The sequence below is a fragment of the Cuculus canorus genome, chromosome 27, assembly GCF_017976375.1.
Source record: "Cuculus canorus isolate bCucCan1 chromosome 27, bCucCan1.pri, whole genome shotgun sequence".
NCBI classification, from domain to species: Eukaryota; Metazoa; Chordata; class Aves; order Cuculiformes; family Cuculidae; genus Cuculus; species Cuculus canorus.
Window position 1 is genome coordinate 4,673,695 of NC_071427.1, and position 24,062 is coordinate 4,697,756.

Consider the following 24,062-nt stretch of genomic DNA (forward strand, 5'->3'; position numbering starts at 1 on the left):
AGAATCTCTGGGTCAGTGTTTAGGTCAGAGCCGAGGAGAAGGAGAGCAGTGCTAGGAAGAGAGCTTTAAGTGCAGCTAGAGATTGAATCAAGAACAATTTGAGCCCCGGATCCAGCTGGGTTACACACACAGCAGCTGAAAAGGGCGAAGTTTTACATGTAGAAATACAGTGAAGAGTTTCCCCCCATTTTGCTGTCCAACATGTTCAAAGGAGCAGAAAGAAACGAAGAACTGCCCTCTCTGGAAAGGAAAAGTTGGGACAGGGCAGTCAGGTCTCTACTTTACAGACACTTATCAAACACTTTAACCCATTTATGGTTTCAAGAAGCACCTTCTCTGAGTTTCAGGGATGTTTGGTTTCCATAACAGCTTTGTCAGACCTGTTTGACACAGCCAGCCTCGCATGCATACATACGTGCATGCTCCATGTGCATGTGCAACATCTCCCGGTATACACACAAGCAGACACACAAATGCACATTTCCCATGGCCAAAAATATCTCAGGAGCTTTTTTCAAACAAGGATACAGTTTGTTACTGACAGACCCAGATTTTCGAACTGGAGCCGGACATTTGTGATGCCAGTCAAATCACTTTCAATGCAGAGAAGTCATTTCTGAGACACAGAAAGATTTCTTAAGTCCAGTCGTTGATGGGTCTTTTGGATAAGCTTTTCACACAGGTAAAATCTGCATCCCAAATTATCTTAAACATAACTTCCATTAGAAACTGAAGAGATCCATAATTTTTGATGCCCTTGCAAAGCCAATTGGTTTCGTTGCTGCTCACGGATGCAAAGGTTAACCCAGGTTGTGTTCTGTGAGTGGCATTTTCGGTGCAGTATTCTTTCCAACAAGAAGTTACCCATCATCACCACTGAGGTTCCCCACCACCACCACGCAGTTAAAAACAAAGCCGCTCATTTTGAAAGGGACAGATTTTACAGACCTGATCGGAAGAGACACTGGGAGATCCAGGGTTGACTTTTGCAACACCAGAATCCATCCTTAAAATGCGTTCCCAGGACGCTGCTAGTGAGAGAAATCTGAGGACCAACCAACCAGTTTGTGCTGAGGAAACCCACTGGTTCCACTTTTTAAGCCCCTTCCAGATTAGCTCAAGGAGAAAGATGTTGAAGGAGGAGCGAGGTGGGGAAAGGAGAACGTACTGGACAAGAACCCATCACTTCAAACCCCGATTCACGTTAAAGCAACTGAAAGATCAACATATTTTATATCTTACAGAAGAAATTAATTGAAAAAGGAAACAAAAGAAAGTGAAGTGACTGGTTGAAAGCATCAAACAAAACCAAATGGTATTGAACATTTTGACACTCAGCAAGCTGCTGCTCCAAATGAGGTGAGAAGGCGGACATTATTGGCCATTTTGGTGAGACAGGAGTCATTCCGTCTTGCTCCAAAATGAGGAGGGGGTAGGGGAAAGGGTGCCAAAATAATGTGCAGCCTCTACGTTATTAGTGAAGCTTAGATTACACCTGTCCTCCCCTCCCAAAAGGTGGTGGTCCCTGCCCCTGTGCTGTCCATGCAGCCGCCGCTGCCTTCTCCCTCGCCCGTTCCAATTGCCAGTTCATTCCGCTGGGGCGAGATGCTGTTTGGGTTTGGATTTCCGACCTCCGTCCCTCCAGAGGACGAGATACTTCCCTCCTCATCCCCATCTCCTTCCTAATTTCCTTCACAGTAAATAAAAATAAATAAGTAAACAGGTACATAAATAAAGAATGAGACGAAGGCTTGGATTTGGTCTGCAGGAAATCCATTACCTTCCCAATCATTGTTACTTTTCCACTTAAAAAAACCCATCAGTTGAGTGACAGGCAGGCTGAACATCTCCGGTCTTTTGTAACTCTTTTTGTTTTCTGTTGCTTTTTTACACGATTGAATATAATATACGGACCCAATTGTTTTTCAAGCAGCTCTGTAATGTTAAACACAGATTTTACTATTTTGGTTTTGTTATTTTAATTTGACAAGGTGTAATCTAATTTTTTTCCCCTAAAACAAAGAGAACAGCAATGCAAAAGGTGTAAGAGACACAGGCAGGCAGAGATTTCGAGATCAGTACAGCACAGTGTTCCTGCAAAGTGCCCTCTATAGAGATATACAGATATATACATACAGATATAGATTTGATATTTTTTTTTGGTGGTTTGTTTTTTTTCTTTTGGGGGGGTGGCTTTTTGATCCATTTCCATTTCCTGATACCCTTGAGAAATCCTTCTGCAGAAACACAGCGAAGTTGTTCGTTGGCTTTGTTTGCTTTTGAACTAGAATTTCAGAGCTGAGGACACCCCAAAACACGGACAGGGCACTCCCCCACCTACAGAACCCTTAGCACGGTCGGGACCTCTCCCTTCCTGAGCTCCAGCGCCCGACACACGGCATCGCAGGAGCAGCCACACCGGCCGGCGGCACTTCTGCCTCCCTCCTTTGCTAGTAAAGAAATTATCAATGCTACTCTAAAAAGGTATTAAAATCCCTACATTTTAAAATCTCAATGATTGTTTTGACCTCATGGCTATTTGTTAAATCTACAGCGCAACCAAAATGATTTCCTTCTGCCCTCTAAATGGCATTGCAAGCGGAAAGCTTAGCAACCGTTCCGCTGCTCCATCGAGGGCCGGGCTGGGCAGCCAGCAGCATCGCTTTAATGGTCAAATTGCACAGGAGCCAAACTTAACCCAGAAGCAGGCTACAGGCTAAATTATTTGTTAAATTAGTCACATTTTAATGTATTTTGAAGCTTTACTTCCTGAGGCCTCGGCACACAATTGCTGCCTTTTCTAAGGGGTTTATTTTAATTGATTTCAACTAGTTCTGGTATTACGTGTTCAGCCCTGGCCTGTTTTCATCTTTGGCCTCTCAATGAGTTGAGGTTTTCCGGAGAGCCCTGAACAACTCTTTGAATCGTTCTCAGCAGGATCGGAGTGACGAAGCGCCGTGCTCGGCTCCGCAGCCGCAGAGGCAGGGCTTACGCCGGCACCATCAGTGCACCGGGCTGTTTTCAACACCCTCCGAACCATTTAAAACTCAGAGCAACAAGCAGCTCGAGCGGAGGGGAAAAAGGATTATCCCTGCAGCACCACAACTGCTGCCTTTTGTAACTCCTGACAGGGCACCACTGTGTGAAATAGTGGAAAAGGTTTAATTCTGGTAAAAGCAGCCGTGATGATTTGTCCTATAGCAAGAGCGGCAGAGGCTGCCAAAGCCCAGCCCACACAGCTCCACGGTGCAGCGCTCATTCTTCTCCCCCTTTGGAACACGGAGGAGCGTGCAGAGCCACGCAGTCCTTTCACACAGCGCTCTATGCTGAGCCACTGGTTAACTGCAGCAAACTAAAGCAATCAAGGTGTTGGTCTGTAGCTTTCAAAGTTAAGAGGAAAGCTACAAACAACCGTCTTTCAAGGGGCCAAACCAGCTGTGGCCACAGGTCCTGGTCAACCTGCCCTCTCCGGGGTAAAACCCAGCCCCTGTACGTCCTGACTCATTGATGCTTAAGAAAGGAAAAAACCATCAGGTCCAAGTGATTCCACCTGGTTTTATCTATCGAAGCAGAGCACGCGCCTCAGCCCTTGTGGACAAGATCCAGAGCCTCTTAAAAAGGCCAAAAATGCTTCTCTTCCATCCTAGCTTACAGCCAGCCACGCCGCTCTCTACATGGGCGTCAAACACTGACGTTCATGCTCTGATCAGCTACAAGAAGTGCCAGGCTTTGCCCGCAGCAAACCCTGCCGCTGCGCCAGGAGAGGCACGGCGCTCGCAGACACCACCGACACACACCCCTCAAGACGCAGGACTTGAGATATGTCCTTTCCCACAATCACTACGGGTCACAAGTATGACAGCATTTGCGTCCCCAGGGATACACAGAAGCATCCAACAAGGCTTTTGAAAGCCAGGTGACTTGTATAGCTCCCATAAAAAATCAGCATCCCCACCGTGAGGTGTGCCCACTGCCTCTTTCTTTTCACCGACTGCAACTGGATCAGACCAGAGCCTTTTATCCAGGCTAGGCTGGTGGCAGAATTCATCTCACCTACTTCTGATCTGCTTTTGTGGATCTCCATAAAGATGCTCCTGCATTCTGACTGTGGAAATTCCCTGTCAGCAGCCTCGCTGTTATGTTGGACCGTGGCATGATCTCATCTGTAATAATACGCAAGGCAAACCCTTAACCAATAATTGCAAGACCATGCCCACAGCTTCTAGCAAACCACATGAGCTCTTTTAGAGAGGTATCAAGTCTCTGTTTCCTCGCCCAGTGTTGTCTCAGCGTATCGTGGCTACATCCAATTTAGCTTTAGCTTATTGTTGTCGATATTATTATTTTTATTGGCTCTTAAGGAAGAGTTTAATCTTAAAACCTTCTCAGATCACAAGAGATTCTAGCAGCAGCAGTGCGGTTTGGACATGTTAGAAATACTTTATAAAAGATAAAACAAACAAATAAAAAAAATGGAGTATAAATCCCTTTTTAATCGCACCTAAATTCTGAAACTCAAGCTCCTATTCATGAAGGAAAACCCTGGAATTAGTAATGATTATCACCTTTTAGTCCTACGCAGGAGGGAGGTGGGATGGGAGCCCCTCATTTCAAATACTATTCCTTCTTTCTTGCTCTTTTTAAATAGAACAAGGCTTTTCTTTTTCTTTTCTTTAAATAGAACACGGGGCTGGGGGATGGCTTTTGGCTGTTGTTGTCATCAAAGCTAGAAGAGCCACAGCCGGCCACTTCAGAAAGACATTATCAACAGAGCAGCATTTCGGAGTGGTACCCTCACACCTAAGGGGAGAGGGGAGAGACTTGAAAGGGAAGGGGATACCAGCACTGAGGGTCCGAGCACTGAAATCTCAGCATTTTAAGAAAAAAGAGAAAGACAGACAGAGAGAAAGAGAGAAATAGAGAAAGAGAGAGACAGATACTGTGTCAATACTGCACTGGATTTCTCAAAAATCACACAGCTTTAATACCTGTGCCCTAGGAAAGCCACTCCTTTGGCAGAGATTGAGTAGTGAGGGCTGATGGGCAGCGGGAAGGGCAGAAACAGGGGCAGGAAGGGCATTCGGTTCTGGGAAGGACAAAAGCACCAAGCACCAACGGTACAACTCACACTGCAAACCCCACCTGCGCACTGTCCCATGTGGCTCACCCGCTCCAGGCGCACATGGGAGGCAACAGAAGCTTAATGGGGATAAACAGGGAGATGAGAAGAGGGAAAAGAGGCATTTTCAGCTGGAATGCAAATGATCAGATTTCTTGTTGCTGTTTACAACAGAGATGCAGCTGCCAGATGTGTCCCAGCAGCCTCTCTTGTGTTTATCACTGCTGTACTCTCTTTTCGTGCTCCTTTAGAAAGGAAGACTCTGCCTTCGCCCGGCCTGGCTGCTTTCCGAGGTTTAATGGTTAAACGCCAGGGACGAAAGGGGGCAAACGGGGAGAGGCAGAGCTGGGAGATTCAGCCACCCTTCTGCAGGCGCGGCTGGCTGGCTGCCCTTCACTCCGACACCGCAAGGACGAGGCATCGCCCTCCTCCTCCAAGGGCATCTGCCAGGTCGAGGCGAGGCGCTGCCTGGCCACGGGGCTCTCCACGCACCCATGGGTGCTAAAGGGAAGGCAACTGCCTGGGAGTCAGCAGCACGGCAGGGAGCTTTCTGTGCATTAGCGGTGTCTTGGGTGTTACTGGAGGGAAACGGCCACCAGGGAGCGAGGGGAAAGCCCTTCGGAGCAAGAATTAGGGATTTTCGTTGTGGGCAGGATGTGGAACAAGAGCCACACCTCCAAGAAATCTCTGAATAATATCACGATCCAGGGTTTGTTTTAACTCTTGGAATGACACCCTGGCTTCTTACCATCTTTTCCGCTTCCCAGATCCCTCCCTCCCCCCAGAACAAAGGCTTGTCCCAAACAGCAGGGCTTCCATGGACAGGCGTTAGAGCTGTGTGACTCCTTTCCTCCTGGAGGGATTGAGGAGTTCAGTTACCACCGGGTGGGCAGGAACACTGGCTTCTCACAATGCGTTTGGAATAAACTACAGCACAGCATAACCAATCGAAACGGAAACGGGAAATCAAGAGAAAGCAAAAAACCCAACAGAACGGAAAATTTAGAAAATAAAGAGTAAATCCACTTCAAATCAACCAGAATTGTAAATAAAACTATACATATTTATATATAGGAAAAAAATAACTGATAATTAATTTAAAAAGTGGCATGCAAGAAGATTGTTACATTCTCCTATCATGCATCAGGCCCAATGTCCAAACGGCAAGGTAACCATGACGACAAAAAGTGCAAGAACTCAGCAACATTACCAAAGGATGCATAGAGAGGCCCACAATGCAACTCAACTCATCTCTGCGAGACCCGGGAACGGGCGGGTCTCGCTCATCTTTAAGATTTCTTGCTTTTTCTCTTTTTTTTTTTTAATTTTTTTTTAAATTTTTTTTTTTTCTCTTAAGAATGTAAAAATGTGGGTAAAGAAAGTAAAAAAGAAAAAAACCACACCAACCTTCTCGTAGCTCTGAGGGATGTTAAGGGGGTTTGATGCGGAACACAATGACATGAGGAGAAGAGAAAAATAGGGGAAACACAGAGAGAGTAAAAAAAGGCCTTCTCAAGGCTGTCAGCTGCAAATTGATTGTTTTTTTTTCTTCTCTTAACCAAAATGAAAAGAAAGGAAAAAAAATGAAGATAGTAACGACCCTCCTTCCTGCCTTCCTGACCTTCCCCCTCCCATCCAGCGAGGCAGCTTTATTCACCAACAGCCAAGCTCTGTCCGGTCGGACCGTGAGCGATGCTAGCCCGCTCCCGGCAAGGCACCGGCCCCCGAAAGGAGCTCTCATTTCCGTGAGCCCCTCTGCTCTTCCAAGAAGGGGGAGCGAGACCCGTGCCCGGCCGAGGAGACCCGGCGCAAAGGGATCCCGAGCAGGAGGTCCGCGCCCCCAGCCCGCGGTCCCACCAGCCCCGCACCCAGCCCTGCTCACACTGACTCCACCACGGGACTGAATAAGGAAAAAGAAATCATTAGAAGAAGAAAAGGAAAGCAAAGCGAAACCGAAACATTTCCTTGCAGTGTTAAAACTTACAACTCCTATCCCAGGTGTTCTTAGAGACAAGCATGTTATGGAGAACAAGTCAATCGGAAACACAAAGAGTGTTCAGGACTCTCTTAAAACAAAAAAAAACGGGAAGAAAAATGTGCATGAACGTCCCCACCCACCAAAGCGAATCCATTTCAGAAAGTTGTTACCTTTCCACGATATTAACAGACAAGAAACAAGGAATTGAAACAGCATGAAAACACCCACAGCACAGGCCGAGCTGGCTCACACGGCGTTTCTGCGCTCTCTCGGCCAGCTTGGGCTCTGTTTTCCCGCGGGCCCCAGGGACACACGGACTGATATGGACAGAAAGAGGGCTATCCACCTGGAGCCGGTCGATCCAGGGGTGGAGACAAGCAACGCCACGTTACAGCTTGGTCTCCTGTGTAGTTTCCGAGTGGCCAGAAAGGTAGGGGAAATTTAGAAATAAAAGAATACTGAAAAATCCTCGTCATTTTTCCTTGTGTTTTGTGTTTTTTTTCTTTAAATAAAAGAACCCCAAACATTCCAGCTATGCTGTCTGCGAAGGATTCGGCTCTGAATTAGGATCAGATCCAGATTTACATTCCCAAAAGAAGAATTTCGGGGCCCAGGCACCAGGGCAAATTTCAAACGCAATTTTCCAGCTGGCCACAAAAGGCTATTTAAAAATTTAGCTTGGAAACATTCAATTATTAAAAGCCTTCTCTCCATGTGCATGTGATTCAGTGAGCGTGAGACACGAGAGAGAGAGAAAGAGAGAGAGAAAGGAGCGCACACAGGAGCATGGCTCTGCATTCGAGTGAAGAGGTAACGTGAGTGTAGAAGGGAGGCACTTCCTTTGCCAATGGGATGGAAATGGTAACAGTTTGCTGGGATGTAACTTTTCAGTTTTCCTCCCAATAGCATTTTTCTTTTTCTTTTAGAAAAGCGAGAAGGACCAGCCCTGCTCTCTCATTACCAAAAGCGTTTTGCTGTGGAAAGACATTAAACCAAAGCTACACAGAATATCACAGGTCAGAGAGATCAAAAAAAGGGTAACAAAAGAAAGCAGAGAGGCCATTGCCCCGCTGTGAGCGAGAACATCGAGGGGGCATCAAGCAGAAGCTGACCCCCTGTCATCTGTTCCCCACGCTACAGAGGAGAAGGGATCTGCCACTGCCTGGGCGATGTCTGCTGGCCCTCTCAGCTCTGAGCCTCTGCCCATGGCCAGTGTTTGTGCCCAAGGAACCAGTGACAAATTACTGCTGGTAAAAGGAAAACCAGCTGGGATTGGGATGAGAAGTGAGAGTGCACCCTCCGGTTGCAATCTGGTGAGATGCAGGCGATAGAGAGCTCAGCCAAGGGCTGAGCAAGGATCTTTTGGGAGAGAAGGGGATGACAGGCCCTTTGCAGCCAAAGCTGTTCGTTCCCGGCTGGCCCTGCAGGCTGACGCTGGCCAATTCCTGGGGACACTATTTTAGGGTCACACTTGACTTCATTGTGGTGACACCGCCGTGTGCTGCTGCTGGGCACTCTGGCGTGGTAGCTGGAGCCACCGGCACCGGCGAGGAGATCAGGGTGCACCCTGCACGCTCAGGGGTGCTCTGCAAGGGTCCAAACGATTCATGGCAGCGCCTCCCGGGTGCTCAGGGACTGGGCTGAGCCGAACTGCTGGGGACACAGGAAGGCCGTGGGGAGGGAGTTGTTTGCCGGTGCTCTGAGCCGACGCGCTCCCTACCTCTCACGTAAAGGTTAGCAGGGGAGGAGTAGCGCACTCCGGCGCTGTTGCTGGCGACGCACTCGTACTTCCCCTGGTCCGTCTCCTCGCTGCTCTCGATCTGCAGGCCACCTGGGAGGAGAGAAGAAGATCGCAGCAAAGACACGATCATCACCGGTTTGTTTTGCTTTTTTTTAAGAGAAGGCAATAGCATCTGTGTTTTGCCTTTTCCTCCCCTTGGGGTAATAAAGAGTGGGACTCCCTGGGGACGTTACAGCTGGACACACACCCAAGAGGAGGAGAACATTTAATACCCCTCTGTACAAGCGTCACTCTCTGTACTGAAACAATCAGCAAAAGCATCAACTTTTGTGGCTTCTGCAATGCAGGCATTCTGCACCAGAACTCATGAAATCCACGCCAATAATCCACACTGCTGCGATCCCCAGGAATCCATCAGAAGGCAGTTGACTTTCCCTTGCTCGATTTGAAGCAGTGACCGTAAAAGTGAAATGCTTTGTCACCCACCGCCCAGGATCCCTGGGGCATTTTTATCATCGCTGCCTTTGTTTGGTGCCTAAATACCTGATTCACAGGAAGCCTAAGGGAGATAAGAGCCCGTGTGAAAAGCGCCTTACTGAGCCTGAATATTCCCAAGGGAAACCCATGTCAATACTGCATTGGAACTTTAAAATTGCCTCTGTGGTTTACACCGACTGGGCCAAAAGGATTAAGGCTTTTCTTAAAGCTCTCCGTTACTGCAGCCTACCAGAACGTACCCAGAGCCCACACCGAACACTCCAGTATGCAAACACGCAGAGAGATGCAGCGTGTGACTACAGGGAAGGAAATTGCCTCATTTACCTCAGAAGGCTTCATCCCTGCAAAACTCCAGTTAAAATACATACTACATAAATAATTCAACAGGCTGTCACATGTTTTATGTATCAGGAGTACATGATTATATTACAGACAAGGACAGAGCTCACGTGGTACGGCTCTTAACTCTTGTCTCTGGGAAAAACCTAAATGCGGAAACCAAACAATTCCAGCTCAGCATAATATTATTGACAAAGCTGAAGTGAGAAAAGTGCAAATGATATCAGCGGTGCTTGCAGATACGGCCTCTGCGGGAAGGAAAAATCAATGCATTCACACGAGGAAAACATGGAGCTCATGTTCCTTGGTGCGTGCACGGGTGAGAAAGGACGCGGCGTGGGGAGACGTGAGGCTGTGAGAGTATCTATGGCAGGGATGGGATGTGACAGTGCGACTCTCGCCAGCATCCACTGTGTCTGGTAGCTCTCAAAGGCAGAACTGATAAAAACAACCTCCCCCCCAAAGCCACTAAACCAAACTAAAACCATTTCAGAAGAGTCTGGGAGTATTTCAGCGTAAGAGGAGTTAGAAACTAAACAGACTGAAGCCTCACACTGAAACACCAGCTGAGCATGTTTCATTCCGAATCACAGCTTGAGCACTCTCTGCATCCGAAAGCTCCACTTTTGGGGAGAGCCGTCCGAGAGTCTTCCGAGAAACTTCTGTCTCTTTGGACAAATCGGTGGCTTGCTTCCATCGGTTCCACACAAATTTTTTGTGTGGCTCATGAGTATCATTCATCTGAGCGTACGCAAGCGGAGACAAAGCCACACAGCAGGGCAGGAACAGAACCATAAACTTCACCAGGGAATACGGACTCACCCCTTTCCTCCTGCCCACGGCAGCTTTGCTGCTGAGTGTAATGGTGGAAATTGTGCTGTAGGGAGGTCAGAGAGTTTTCAGCACTTGTCAGGAGCCACTGGAGATGATGTATGAAAAAGTAAATCTCACCTACAGCACCTCCTGAGACTTTTGCCAGCAGAAAATGATAGACACTTAAATTTGCCAGTGTAGATAAAACCAAAGCAAGGTCTTCCAAGGAGTGCACACCCAACTCCTGCTGTCTTTCCACAGCAGCTGAGGTCTAACATCTTTTTGGCTCCAGTAAAAAGACGGTGCAGAAGTTTCTTACCACAGGAACCTTTCCCAGAAAAACCTAAGGGTAGGAGAAGGGGTAGGAAGGGGAAAGAAGGCTCTGAGGCCAAATCCACGAGTACACTGAGATGGTAAGCGCTGAAGAAATGGCTGAGGGAAGGACTGGAAAGCTTTCCGCGCTACCCATGGCTCGGGAGCACTTTGCACCAATCAAGAGAAGATCCTAAGTGTTTACTAAGCTTTGATAGCATTTAATGCTCGAGATAAACTTCAGTTCTTCACAGTCCTGGAGAGATTAGCTCTTAAAACTCTGCCATAAATCTAAGGCAGCCCAGCCTGAGATGTTATTAGACGAACAGTCTCAGTATTACCGAGTGCACCCAGCAAACAAACCAGGCCAGAATAACCATATATAAAATAAAGACAGGTATAAAAAAGAAATATCCAGAGGTGAAGCAGGACAAGAAAACATAACAACAACAACAACAACAAGAATCTGTATTGAGCACAGGTCAATGGAACAGGAACTGAGTGGAGAGAAGTGTTTGGAGAGTGGGTGAGTGAGTGAGCTGGGGTGTCTTACCTCGGATCGGTGTACCTTCTGCAAAGGAAACAAAGACAATCAGTGAAAAGAAACCCCAAACACCTGGACTGCCCGTGGGAAAAGGACCTGAGTCAAGGAAGACAGTTCCCAGCAGGAAACTTCTTGCTCTGTCTCATCTTGAATTATAAGGACAGACTGAAGAGGGTTTGGGGTGCTCAGGGTGGGGACGCCCTTTTTAAAGCCATCCAATTCCTCTGGCTGTTTACAGAGCCGCCGTGGCACCTGGCACGAAAAGCCTTTAGACTTGCTTCATTTTGTTGCTAGGACTGCAAAGAAAGTACTCAAGCTCTCAGCTAACTTTGCTGTTTGCTACTTACAGAGCACAGGATGAACCTGCATTTATCCTCATCACTCCTGGGGAAAAAGGTCAGCGTTACGGCTGTGCTAGGCCAGACCAGAAAAGGGACAGCCAGGCAACCTGCACCACATCAAGCGCTGCAGGTCTGATCCCACCTTTGCTGGCAAATTCCCAGTGCCAAACTTAAGTTATTGGCACAGATGTGTGAGGAATCCAATGCATGTCCTTCTCAGGACTTTCCGTTACCCTTCAGTGGCTCTGCACAGGGATGAAGCCAGGTGCTCGGCACTAAAGACAGTGGGCTACCGTGCCAGGGAATGGGCCACCTCTTGGAATGCTCTGGAGGCCACCCTTCCAGCAGCGCAGGAGGGGTTCTGTGGAGAGGGGAGTCCTGCTGCACTTGCCTGTTGACTGCATCTCCGTAGGGCTCTTTGTATTCAACCCCCCCTCCGGTGGGCTCAAAGTGGTTAAGATAAGCCTCCTGCTGAGGCCGGGCTCTCAGGGGAGAGGAGGGGGCAGTGTGGCCGCTGAGCCAGGCCACAGCCAGCGGCCAAACCGCTGTCGCCCCGTCCGACCTCCTGAGGCTGCAACCATCTTCCTTTGAAAACACGGCAGGTCCTTTTGCTCACAGCGGCATTCAAACAGCTTAGCAAAGAAGGGGTTGTGGTCAGTTGGTTTTTACCCCAATCCTGAGAACAGGGCAGACTCCGCAGTTGCCTCTGACTAGGGAGAAACGCAAAAGCGTCTCTGCAACGGCGACGACGCTGCCGTTCCGCAGCACCTCCCAGCCAGGGCTTGCACAGCACATTGCGTGATAAATATCAGCTTTGCACACTCTCCTCTCCCCCAGGGAGGCGCAGCAGCGTTATTCCCCCCACTTAACAAACAGGGAAACTGAGGTTGAGGTGAAGCGACTTGCCCGAGGTCACAGAAGGAAGCCTGTGGCAGAGGCAGGAACAGGAGTCAAAGCCTCCCGTGTGCCAATCGTCTGCTCTAACCATCAGGGCATCCCTTCCCTCCTTATCCTTCAGCCCTGCTCAACCCTCTTGTGCTGCGGTTCGATCCTCCATTTTCAGGATAGAAGGTAAAAATACAGAGAGAGTGACTACAGTTCACCTTTATTTTTCAGAGGAGATGAGGGAAGAGAGGTATTATAATGTTAGGAGATTAGATTCTAGTTATAGTCAGCTTCTAGTTAAGAGGTTAGGTTATTTGCTAGAGAAAAGTTAGCATCTAGTTAGGGTTAGGAACTAGTTAAGGTTAATGAAGCAGGACAGTTAGCTATCAGGACACAGGTTGGAGAGAGAGCGCTTGAAAGAGAAAGAGGTGGGGGAGCGTGTACTTGGGCAGATCTCCACACGGGAGACGGCAGGGAGGTTTCAAAAAGCGAGCGAGAGAAAGACTAAGCAGCGAAAGGGTTGTAGTTCAATTCAGTGGAAATGAAAACAGCCTCTGATACATCCTTCTGTCTCAAAACTGAAGTGAAAATCTGCCATCTGTGGCACAAATCTGGAACAAGGCTAATGGGAAGAGGGCAGAGGAGAGGAAGAAACCCCAACGTCTCCCACTGCTGTAAAGCTTCCTTGGTCTTGGCTAAGCCTGGCAATTGCCTGCAGAGGTCCCCTCTAATTGACGGGAGAAACACAGTGGAAGTTAGAGCTATGGAAGCACAGATACAACAGCAGCCGCTACCTTCTTGTGTCATCGTAGGTCAGTTATTCCCTGTTCCCTCTAAGCATCGGCGTTGCCCCTGGAAATGGGAGACAGACTGTCTGGGAGACAGCACTCCAGGAGAGCCAGCTATGCCAGATGATGCCACCATGGTCCTTCCAGTTCTAACTGGCCCACGGGACATAGGCGTGAGGAGCAAAACGTTTTACAAGATGCCCCACACCAGGGGTGGACGGACAGAATTTGAATCAAAATGAGATCACATCACTCCCAAGGAAAGAAGAACAGTTTGAACGGAGAAGCGACACAGATGGCAGATTTTCACTACTGGAGTTTCACATCTAACCAGCTTCATACTCAATAGAGGGGAAGCAGGACGGTACTAGAAGAGGATCTGAAATACATTAATTATATCAATGAACTCTGACAGGTCACATAAGGTTTGATAAGGGGCCGTGGTGGTGGCTGGGAGGCACCTGCATTCGATAGCTGCCTTGCCTGGTGTTCAAACACTACAGGAGTGAATGCACGAGGCTCATCACTGCCCAGGGCAGAACAGGGGAACCAGCTCTGGAAGACAGCTGAAGGAAGAACTCACACCGGATGCTGATTTTCCAAGTGAAAAGCTTTTTTGAGATGCCACGTGCAAACTACTCACATTGCCTTCCCACAGCCTCCCAGGACCTGAAAATCTGCCTATTGAGGGCAAATTTTGAGGCTGTGTGAGCCCAGATGGCCAGCCCAGTGTTTAGCAGAGGCAAAGGACAGCTGAACGGACTGGATTATAATGGACCAGGATGGTTCCAGGCAGAACGCCATGTGCAGGTGTCCCCCTCTGCCACAGAGGATGGGATCTGCTCTGCCACCATCCCTTCCTCTGACTTCCCACACCAAGCTGCCTACGGATTCTCCAAACCTTGAAAACAAGGAGAGGAGGAAAGTCACCATTGCCATGGTAATGACAGAAAACCCATCCCCACCTTCTGTCAGGCCACGCGTGAGAACACGTGTGCTGTGCTCCTCTCCCGAGGGCTGGAGGGAGCTTTCCATTCTAAACAAGCAGGCAATCGTCAAGGGTCTTCTGCAATTTTGAAATGCCGGATCCTGGCTGACAGCTGCGATTGCTGCATCTCAAATAAAAGAGGACACGGTGCACGAAGGAAATGGGATGTGGGCCCTGCAGACGGGCTCCTGTGTTCACCAGGGGCAGAGATGATCGGAGGGGGGTGCTTTTCCTTCGCTCGACCGTTGCCCATAGCCGATGACCTGCGATTTACAGCTCCAATTTGAAAATGCCACACCTCCGCCTCTCCCTTCTGGAAATACCAATAACCCCGTTAGATGTGAAACTCCAAGGCCTCCTGCAGGTGTGAACACAATTATCACCGTTCCGGGGGCACAAGCTATTGTCTAGTTGGGGAATTCCAGGACAACTGTTGCTAAGTTACAAAAGAAAAAAAATCTATTCAATGTTAGAAGGTTCACATTTAGCTGTTATCTCTTTATACAGACATATTAATTAGGATGGTTATTGCTCTTTTTGTAGCCTGCAATACCCCTGCAGAAACTGATTAAGAGGGCAGAATATCCCTACTGAAGGAGTTAGTAAAAGAAATGCAGAGCATGCCTCTCGAGAAGCTGTTACAGAGGAATTAGTTTAAAGGGCAAGGGTTACAAATCTGGGTATTAGCAGGTTTGGGGGTATTCGGTTTGATTTGGTTTTTAATTGAACAAACTTACCAAAGGTCTCTGAGTGTTAAAAAAGGTGAAAAAAAGAAAAAAAAAAAAGGAAAAATAAGTTTGTTATAGCCAGTTATTGAGAAAACAGAAGACAACAACAAGACACAAAAGGTTTCAGTGTTTCAGTGACACAAGGAGGTGGCTGCAGGTGCCTCCTGCTATCCCCCCTCGGTGCTATGGCTCAGCAGAGGACGCCGGACGCTCCACTTTCCATGTCCTGAGGCTGCTCACCTTGGGGTTGAGCAGAAACATCAGTTTCTTTTTCACCATCAAGACCACTTAAATGCCTGGGCTACTTGGGTCCCTAAGGCTGAGATGTTCATATACACCTAAGGGAAGCAGGAGCCCAGACACAAGTTTTTCTCATTCTCCCTTGATTGACAATTCAGCTTTTCATCATCAAAAACCCTCAAGCATTCAACAATTTCCAGTGGTTTGGAAAGTTTATCTGGAGAAGGAGAGGGGAGGAGGAATACTGGCTAGAGAAAAGTCACTCTGGTTAATGACATCACCTCCTTCTCAATTGTACTGAAGACCCATAACACAAACAGGTCTGGGGATGATGTGAACATAATGGCTGTGGTCTCGGAGGTCCATTTATTTTGCCAGCGAAACAGTTAGTTTTAATATAAATGAGAACCAAATCTGGACACGGCTACTCAATTTTCCAGAGCTCTGTGTATGACATTTCACTTGTTTCTTTTAATGAGCTAATTTGCATGATTGCCACTACCTCATACAGTGGTATAAATGCAGTTCTTAACCCCCTCCGTGATAAAGCAGCACGGCTGCTATCCTGACGGCCTCATCTCCAGGGCAGAACCTCGGTACTATCCTGTCCTGTGGTCCCTCAGCTCCTCCCAGGCTCCAGCAGGGAGCGACACACAGACAAATCTTCAGAGACAGCACAGCCATCGGCTTCTGTCAGCGCAGAGGGCAGGGATGCAGCTGAGATTGTGTACTGGGGTCACTGCTCCTCCCGCACCCCTGCTCGGAAGGCTCGCCAAACACCCATTAGTCGGGTGTTGTTGTTAATCCCCAAGAAGCAGCGCTGGAGTGAAAGACCCTGAAGCTCATTAGCAGTGTCCTGAAGCATCCAGTGCCCTAACGCCCGCTAGCCTCACACTTCTGGCAGCAAAGTTTGTTTTCTGCGAAGATTAATGCATTGAATCAAGTTGTGACTTCAGTGGCATCCACAGCATCAGCGTTCAAACAAGCGTTGCCTTGCACATCGCGCTCGGGTCACAAACACACCCTTGAATCTGCTCTGCTTTGGTCTTAAACTCCTTTGCACTGGCTCCAAAAGAATCCCAGCACAGTACAGGGGATCCTAATGTGAATATGTTTTGCATTTTCACAGGGCTTTGCACCACGGAACATGCACGTTTGGAAAGGCCAAAGAAGCAGATGAAAAGGAGAACTCGGAAGTCTGTCCAGGAATCTGCACTCCCTTTCATACAAGCAACAGGTTTCTGCTCCTAAGGACAAAAGGGATGCTTCAGGGTTTCACCAGTTTGCTAATTCAAAGCAGCTGTAAGTGCGATTAATTCTCAGCAGGTATCTTCTGATATATCAGAAAGGCCACGGGTTCATTCTGAGGTGAACCAATTCACTGGAATAAACACGCGGCACTCGGGCGGCTTTAAGGAGAGCACCAGATCAAACCCAGTTAAGGAACATAAAGGCATTCTAGCAAGCTGATAAATGTCTTAAAAATCATCTGCCTGTGCATTACTCACACTTCAGATCACGGTCACAGAGCGTGATGTAATTCCAGTTTACCTCTCATTATTTATGCTGAGTGGTTTTTTTATTTGCATTTGCCTCAGCTGTTACGCTGGGAGGTCAATCTCATCTGTGCGCGGAATTCAACAATGCACTCAAATGCGACAAAGTGGTTTCAGTCTCTGCTTTTAAGGTTGCCGCACTGAATAAGGACAGATTTCAGCAGGTGTATAAACACCGAACGGGAGCTGCACTGAATCTTTTTTAATGGTGCCCCACAGAACTAAAAATATTTACATGGAATCTTTGCCCAACAGGGCAAGAGAAAAAACAGGCGGTTCCATTCTGCGATGTTCAGATCCAGCACTAGAGTAGTCAGAACTCATTTCTCCAGAGCTAGTGGAGCTCCGGGCAGAAGCCATCTGCATGGCTTGACTGCCTGACTTGTAGAGTGTCTTTAACACGAACAGAGCAATCCCAGCTGCTTCCCTGAAGCCTCTGCTTTCCTGTTGCCTACAACAATGCCATTCTTTTGCCAAAAAAAGACTCTTGAAAACACTCCCTCTCTCTAGGCCAAAGGAATGTTCTGAGTTAGCTGAGGTGACGCACGTGCTTGCTAGGTCCAACCACATCCACATGTTCTCTTCCAGGCTGGGTCAAAGCAGCTGGGCCAAACAGTATTGGAGAAGGATTATTTCTCAGGTTAGTTTTTGTCAAAAGGTAAAACTTCCAAAGGCTGTTTCATATTTGCAGCTATCAGAGAACAATTAGTTGGGTTTTCTAAGTTGAGAAATGGAAGTGTTTTCTCAGTAGTGTTAAAAATACATATATACCTGTGGCCTCCTCGCACACACACACACAAACACACAGAGTGAACTGGCAGATTTCACAGGTGTAAAAGCAGCGCCTGGAACACCAATATTAAGAGATCTCACATTGACACACACACAAAACAAAAAAACATAAAACAAACAAAAGAGACAGATGGACAAGCAGATGGGGAAAGCTGGAAAACTGACAAGAGCCATGGAGCTGGGGTACATCTGCTCATGGAGATCCACTCCACGGGCACTGCCACCGAGCACCGAGGGTCACTCTGGAAAGCTCACAACTGCTCTCAGCAAAGACCGCAGGGAGTTGATGCCTGTGAGATCCTGCAAGTGCCGTTCTTCAGCGCTGGCTTTGAGAGGTTCAGTTTATACCACCAGGAACGTGGTTTGACAGGAAGAGGCTGCCTGAGCTGTGGATCCTACACCCAGGGTACGCAGCCTAAAAAGCCATGGCTCCTGGAGTAGTTGTCCTTCTTCCTTACCCAGTGCTTCGTCTGAGGAGGAAACTCGCAGTCCCCATCCAGTCCCCAGTTTCCCTGAGCCGCAAGAGCACTGTTTTCCAGTGAACCGGAGACAGCGTCTCCTGGATAGAAACCAGCCTCCTTGCTGTGACTCCCCTTATATCAGCAAGGCAGTTAGGGAAGGCCAGGAGGATGGGCTGGAGGGGCAAGTACTCCAACCACTCCCTGGGTAAGAATGTGAGTCCCGAAACCAAAGAAAAGCCAATGCCCCTATCCACAGCTTCTTCTCTTCTGCTTCAGAAACCTCTGAGCAGTCACTTCATGGCCCTGTCTGGGTCTCAGCTCCTCCATGCTCACACAGACACCTTACCTGACCTCAGCTGTTTTATTCTCCCGTTGCTCGTGCTGGGGTCGACAGGCAGGAAGTCTTTAAACCAAGTGATCTCTGGGTCTGGGTTCCCGCTGGCCGCACAGAGCATCGTGGCTGTCCGCGTCCGCTCCACCACTTTCAGCTGGGGCCCCATATCGATGTTTGGGAAGCCAGGAGGCAGCTGGTCCTCTGGCAGTAGGGAACAAAAGAAGAGTCGTTAAACACGTCTGGGGACCGGGAAGCTGAAGGGGCTGCTCAGTGGAAGGCACTGAAGAAACCATCAGGCAGACTTGCTGTCCAGTCTCTGTGCAATGCAATTTAAACCTCAGCTACAGCAAATGGCCCATAAGACAGTTTGTGAAAACAAATTATACAGTAAAATTTACCAGCTTGTCCGTTTCTGTGACTATTCTAACGCCCCACAAAAGAGTCTAAATCTAAAGGCAATCGATTAAAACCCTCTGGGGCATGGCAATGGCTATTTCAGAGCCTCTCCGGGTCTCGCACTGAACCCTTCTGTCAGGGCAGTGGCTCGCTCTGCTCTGTATAGAAGCCGTGCTCGCATACGGCAGAGATCCCATCAGCCGCAGTTGAAAGGCGTAGTTCATCGTCCCCCTCCAGACCCCACAGTGGGAAACAAACCGCACAAGAGAAATAACGAAAGCACCTACGTGAACGAGCCTGTCAAAGCCACAAGGGAAACGAGGAGAGAGGAGAGGCAAATATCATCCAGCGGCAGCTACAAGAGGGGACACAATAACAACAGCGAGCCGAGCGCTGTCAGTCAGCCTGCGATTTGAGATTTATGAATTCAGAGTCCTGCTGCCCTCGAAGAAGAGGACGCGGCACCGGCTCCTAGAAGGCAGGCTCAAATGAGCTTCCTGCTTCCTCTTCATCTTGCCTTTGCCTTCGCTAATGAGGGCGAGGAGGGCAGCCCTAACTGATGCTGACTAATTTGTGATAACTAATACAAAACCCTAGTGCTTCCCCCCTAATCTCTGTCACGACCTCCTCACTCACATGGAGCAGAGCTATCTTATTCTGGCCAATACAGCTTAGGAACATGCCTTTGTTTTCCCTCTGACAAAAAAAGTTGGGGGTGGGCATCCTGGAAAGAGGATGAAGGCACCAGGTGGGACTTTGTTGGGATTCTCCGTCATTTCAAACGAGGCGTGTTGAGGAATCACAGCCTTGGGAATCTAGGGCACTGAACTGATCCCAAAGGCAGGTGAGGGAACAGAAAGGAAGTAGCATAAAGGTTTGCAAAAAGGTGGGATTTTTACTAAAGGAACACACATCACAATCAGCCCCTCACTGGAACCAATGGGAGCTCTCGCAACGTCAGCAGAGACGGGCTGGAAACCACTGCCTTCGTTGGGAAACGTCCCTGCCAACTGCAAACACACTACAAGTTCATTTCCCACTGCTGGCACGTTTTGTATTGGAAGGAAAGGAGCCAAACTACGTACGGCTGAATCCAGAGACAATGGAATAAGAGAGGAACCTGGTGGCCTGGCCGTGGTGGGGGTCTCCTCCCAGAAGAGCAAAGCAGCATCGCCAGGTCCCAGCACTGCTCTACACAAGCTCCAAAGTAATAATTTGGGGAAGCGCTAGTCCAAACCACTGTGCCTCAGACTCAGCTTCTAGAAATCCATGAAATCATGAAGGCAGAGCTAAAGGTTTGTGCAGTGCTCTGATACCGAAGCCAAAAACCTCTTGTCTAATTGTCCTTATTAGCAATGCACAGCTACCGCGGAGAAGAAAAAGGTTTAAATGCCTCAATTGTGTGTTTAAAAATATGCATTGTTTCCTTCCTCTGACCACTGCTGAAGAGTAATAAAGGATCCATTGCAACTCACTGGAGAGTGTAATGTATTACCCATACCTCTCCTCCCTTATCAGAGGAATCTCACCACAAAGAAAATGAACCATTTTATACCTGAAAAAGAAATCAGATTCCCTAATAGGGACAAACTCACAGTTGTGTCAAGGCGTAGTCGTTTTGGTGCACCTGACACACCTCTAAACCAGGACATTACATTCTAAACAGAAATACAAACACCTTTAATTAGGGGCTGAACCAGACTAGTGGGTTCTCAGTTCACGGGGCTGTGCTGGGGTGTTGTAGGAGTCTCCGTGTGGTCTGCAGACCCCGTGTGCTGTCAAAGCTCAGCCCCCAGAGTGGGTTCCGGACAGAGGGACGCTGAAAATTGCTTTGCCTTTGCGCAGCTTTCAGCCAGGCTTTTAACGTCCTCGCTCCCCTTCTGCTGTTTAACCAGGCGGTGGGGTGTTGTTAAGGAGCTGCTGCCGCATTGGCTGCAGATGACATCATTATTGATTACTGCTTTTATCCTGCTCTCTGGTGATGCTGCTCCACCTGGCTCAACCCCATGCCCGTTCATTTCATGAGCCAATTAATCCACAGAGAGAACAGCCCTCCCGACTGGTGTGCGTGCGCACGCACGTGTGTGTGTGCTGGGGGAGGCCTGGTACAACTATTATTACTGAGTGTTTCTAATTAAACAAAAATGTTAATCTCGCAGCACAATGTGCAGAATTCCTCCGAGTTTAATTAAAACAACTGCGACGAGAGGCGTGATCAGATTTGAGGATCAGATCAGTGGAGGAAGCATCTCGGAACATCACATATCGCACTGATTCAAGCGCTTAGATTTCCTTCCTGCCAGAAAAGTGAAACTGCCCTCGTCCCCGAACAACTGGATTCCCTCTAATAATGCAATTACAACCTCATCTCAATCCCCACAAGCCATGCACACACATGCCCTGCCACTGGCCCCAACGTTCCCCAAAACACTAGCCCAAATGTGTCACCAAATAAAGAAGGAATGGTTTGCGCTGTGAATTCTCTTTCTCAAAGCAGTGCAGGCACTGCAAGAACAAAAGAACCAAGATGCAGGCTGCCGATGCTTCAATGACACATCTGGGCAGCTGCCTGCTGCTGAAAATCAAGCTCGCTTACGCAGGCAAATGTTTTCATGTTGCCGTATTAACAGAGCATTCCAAACACCTCATTCGTAGCTGCTCTTACACCAAATTGTTTAAGCGGTCCCAGATGAAAAGCTGGTAAAATTACCTCAAGGCCACTGAACAAAATCAGGTGAGAAAGAATAGAGGCGGGAGGGAGGAAGGGAGAAGAGAGCAGAGCACTCCAGTGTTCATTTATAAGGATTTCTACTAGAGGATGTGCTCTGTGCTGGGCGACACGCCTTGATCTACCTGGGCGTACGCACGGACACACAGGGTGAGACTGGAAAAGGAAGGGCCACCAGCTACCGCGAAGGGAGACATCCGCACTCGCGGTCTCCTCGTTGTTTTAGAAGGTGGCAGCTCTGTTTAGATAATTAGCTGTGCTGGAAATGAGGATGATAAAGAAAGATAACGCGGGTGTTGCTGCTGCTGTTTCCCGCAGGGTGTGCACGGTTGTTTAATAATTTAGAGGAGAAGGAGGGTGTGAGCGAGCACTGACGCACTGTGTACTGAAGGCTGAAAGCCACACTGAAGATGCTTTTGAAGTGAAGAGGAGGAGTAATTTTTCGCTCTTCTCTGGAGATGTGTGGTCCAGCTCACAAACGCTGGCTGCTCTCAAACCATCCTCACCAGGGGCAGAAGAGCCAGGAGCATGGAGATGAAGCAGCTTGAGTGACACCGGTTTTAAGCAGAATCAGGATCAAAATCCAGCACTCCTGAAACTTATCCCTGTTGTCTCCATTAAGTTGAGGAACCCTCACAGCTGCCCCCTCCCCAGCAGGCATCCTGGCATCGTGTACCTTGTGAAACCACATCAAGTGTGTATGTACCTGTGTCTCAGTTAACTGTTACTGCCCGGCCAAAGACGATTTCAATACATGGAGGAGTCTTTGACTGCTGACTGCATTCTTTCATCTTAAAGTTTTACCATGAAAACAGTAAGAGCCTACCAACGTTATTAAAAATTTGCAGGCTTAAAGACAATAAAAACGCACTGAGTTATGTGTGTTGTCCCCAAAACAGCGCAGGAATATCCTGCCTTCCCTACACCGATGTGTCCCTATGTACCCTCCTTATAAAGGCATCAGAGTCAAAATCGCTCTGACATTATTCATAAGCTACAGAACTCATCTGCTTCCAACGTGGCCTCATTTTCAGGTCACTGCATGAAAAGCAAAACAAGTCAAGTTTGAAGACAGACTACCAGGAATTTTTCAGGCGGCAAGGTAACATTTCCGAGGGGCCAGCTCCTCTTTAAGAGGTGCTCCCGTGGGACTCGACGTTTTCTGCTGAGCACCAAGGACTGATTTTTGTTTACCTTTCGCTGATCTGAAGCCAGCAATTACAAAAAACAATAAGACAGCAGGGATCCTGCTAGAACGTTACGCGTGCCCGCACCAGATGTCCTCTTGGAGTAGGAAATACATGAGAAAAAAATTCAGGCTAGAATTGATAGAGAAATGTATGAACACTTCATAAAACAAATCCCCAGGGGATCATTAGAAAAAAAAGCTCTGCCAGTCTGTCCGTAGCAGCCTGACTCACACTCCAGCAGCAAGTCCCACAGCCCTTACATGTCTAATAGCCCATTCTCCTCCATTTCCCAGGGCACAGGAATCGTCAGGAAGAGAGCGCTGGGCAGTGCGCAGCAAGCGATGTATCAGGGCACAGTAAACTTTGTTCCATTACATTTAAGTGGACCGAGCACTGTTTTTTATGGGATCATGCTGCATTTACTGACAACTCACACAGGCTAACCTCCACAGAACTCTATCAGCCTCAAAAGAGCAGAATTGAGGCTGCCTTGCCTCTGCCAGAAACCCAGCCTGCGTCTCCCCGCAGCAGCAGCGCAGGCAGAAGGTCGCGGCGAGGCTCCGCTGTACTCTCAGCCCACCCAGCTGCCACCAGCACAGGACAATCCTTTGCAGCACGAGGATCTCTTTCTCATGCTACTAAAGAAGCGGAGGGGAAGTATAATCCTTATACAGGAAGCAATAATAATCAAAAATGCATATACCTCTCCTGGGAGCGTGGAGCTCAGAGAAATTATGCCAGCAGGGAGCTGAGGTGCCCGTGCTGACCAGCTTCCTCTAAGCCTGCGCTATTACGAAAAATGACAGCAGCTGGAGTCAACAATAACTGGAAAATGTCAAACCACTTTCCTTTCTTTCCTTTTGGCTCTGCAGGAATGAGGCTTGCAAGCATTACGGCTGGTCAGCTGTGGGGAGAACAGCGAGTCTCCACAGCCCTGTCAACTCGGATCCCTGGAGAAGCAGAGCAGGAAGGACAAACCAGCCAGCAGAGCTGGTGTTATGAGACTTTGTAGAAGTTGAACAATGTCCATCAAAAGCTCTGCTTCTCCGAAGCTCCCAGAGGTTTCCTCTCCTGCAGCTTCCTGTTTTTAAGTGAATGCATGTGGGTTCCTATCAGGGTCTGATCCAGGAGTAGTCACGGGCATAGGCAAGAAGGGCTTTACTCTCAACCCCTTCAGCAGCTGTGTTGAGTAGGGAAAAATGTATTTTTCCTCTTCTGTTCACGAGGCTTTCTGCAGCGTTGCTGAGGAAATCCCAAACCTGCTCGTATGCGTGTACAGCATGAAGGCACA

General features: G+C 48.3%; 1 protein-coding gene across 14 annotated transcripts in view; it reads right to left on the bottom strand.

Moving 5' to 3' along the window:
* The window catches only part of PTPRS (protein tyrosine phosphatase receptor type S), a 158,717-nt gene that overhangs the window by 50,253 nt on the left and 84,402 nt on the right, over window positions 1-24,062 (bottom strand). For all 14 annotated transcript variants that reach the window (XM_054050060.1, XM_054050062.1, XM_054050058.1 and 11 more), the window contains 2 exons: window positions 18,470-18,658; window positions 8,818-8,928 (listed from right to left, as the gene is read on the bottom strand). In XM_054050060.1, the coding sequence (XP_053906035.1) occupies window positions 8,818-8,928; window positions 18,470-18,658 (300 nt within the window). The remainder of the gene's footprint in view (window positions 1-8,817; window positions 8,929-18,469; window positions 18,659-24,062) is intronic.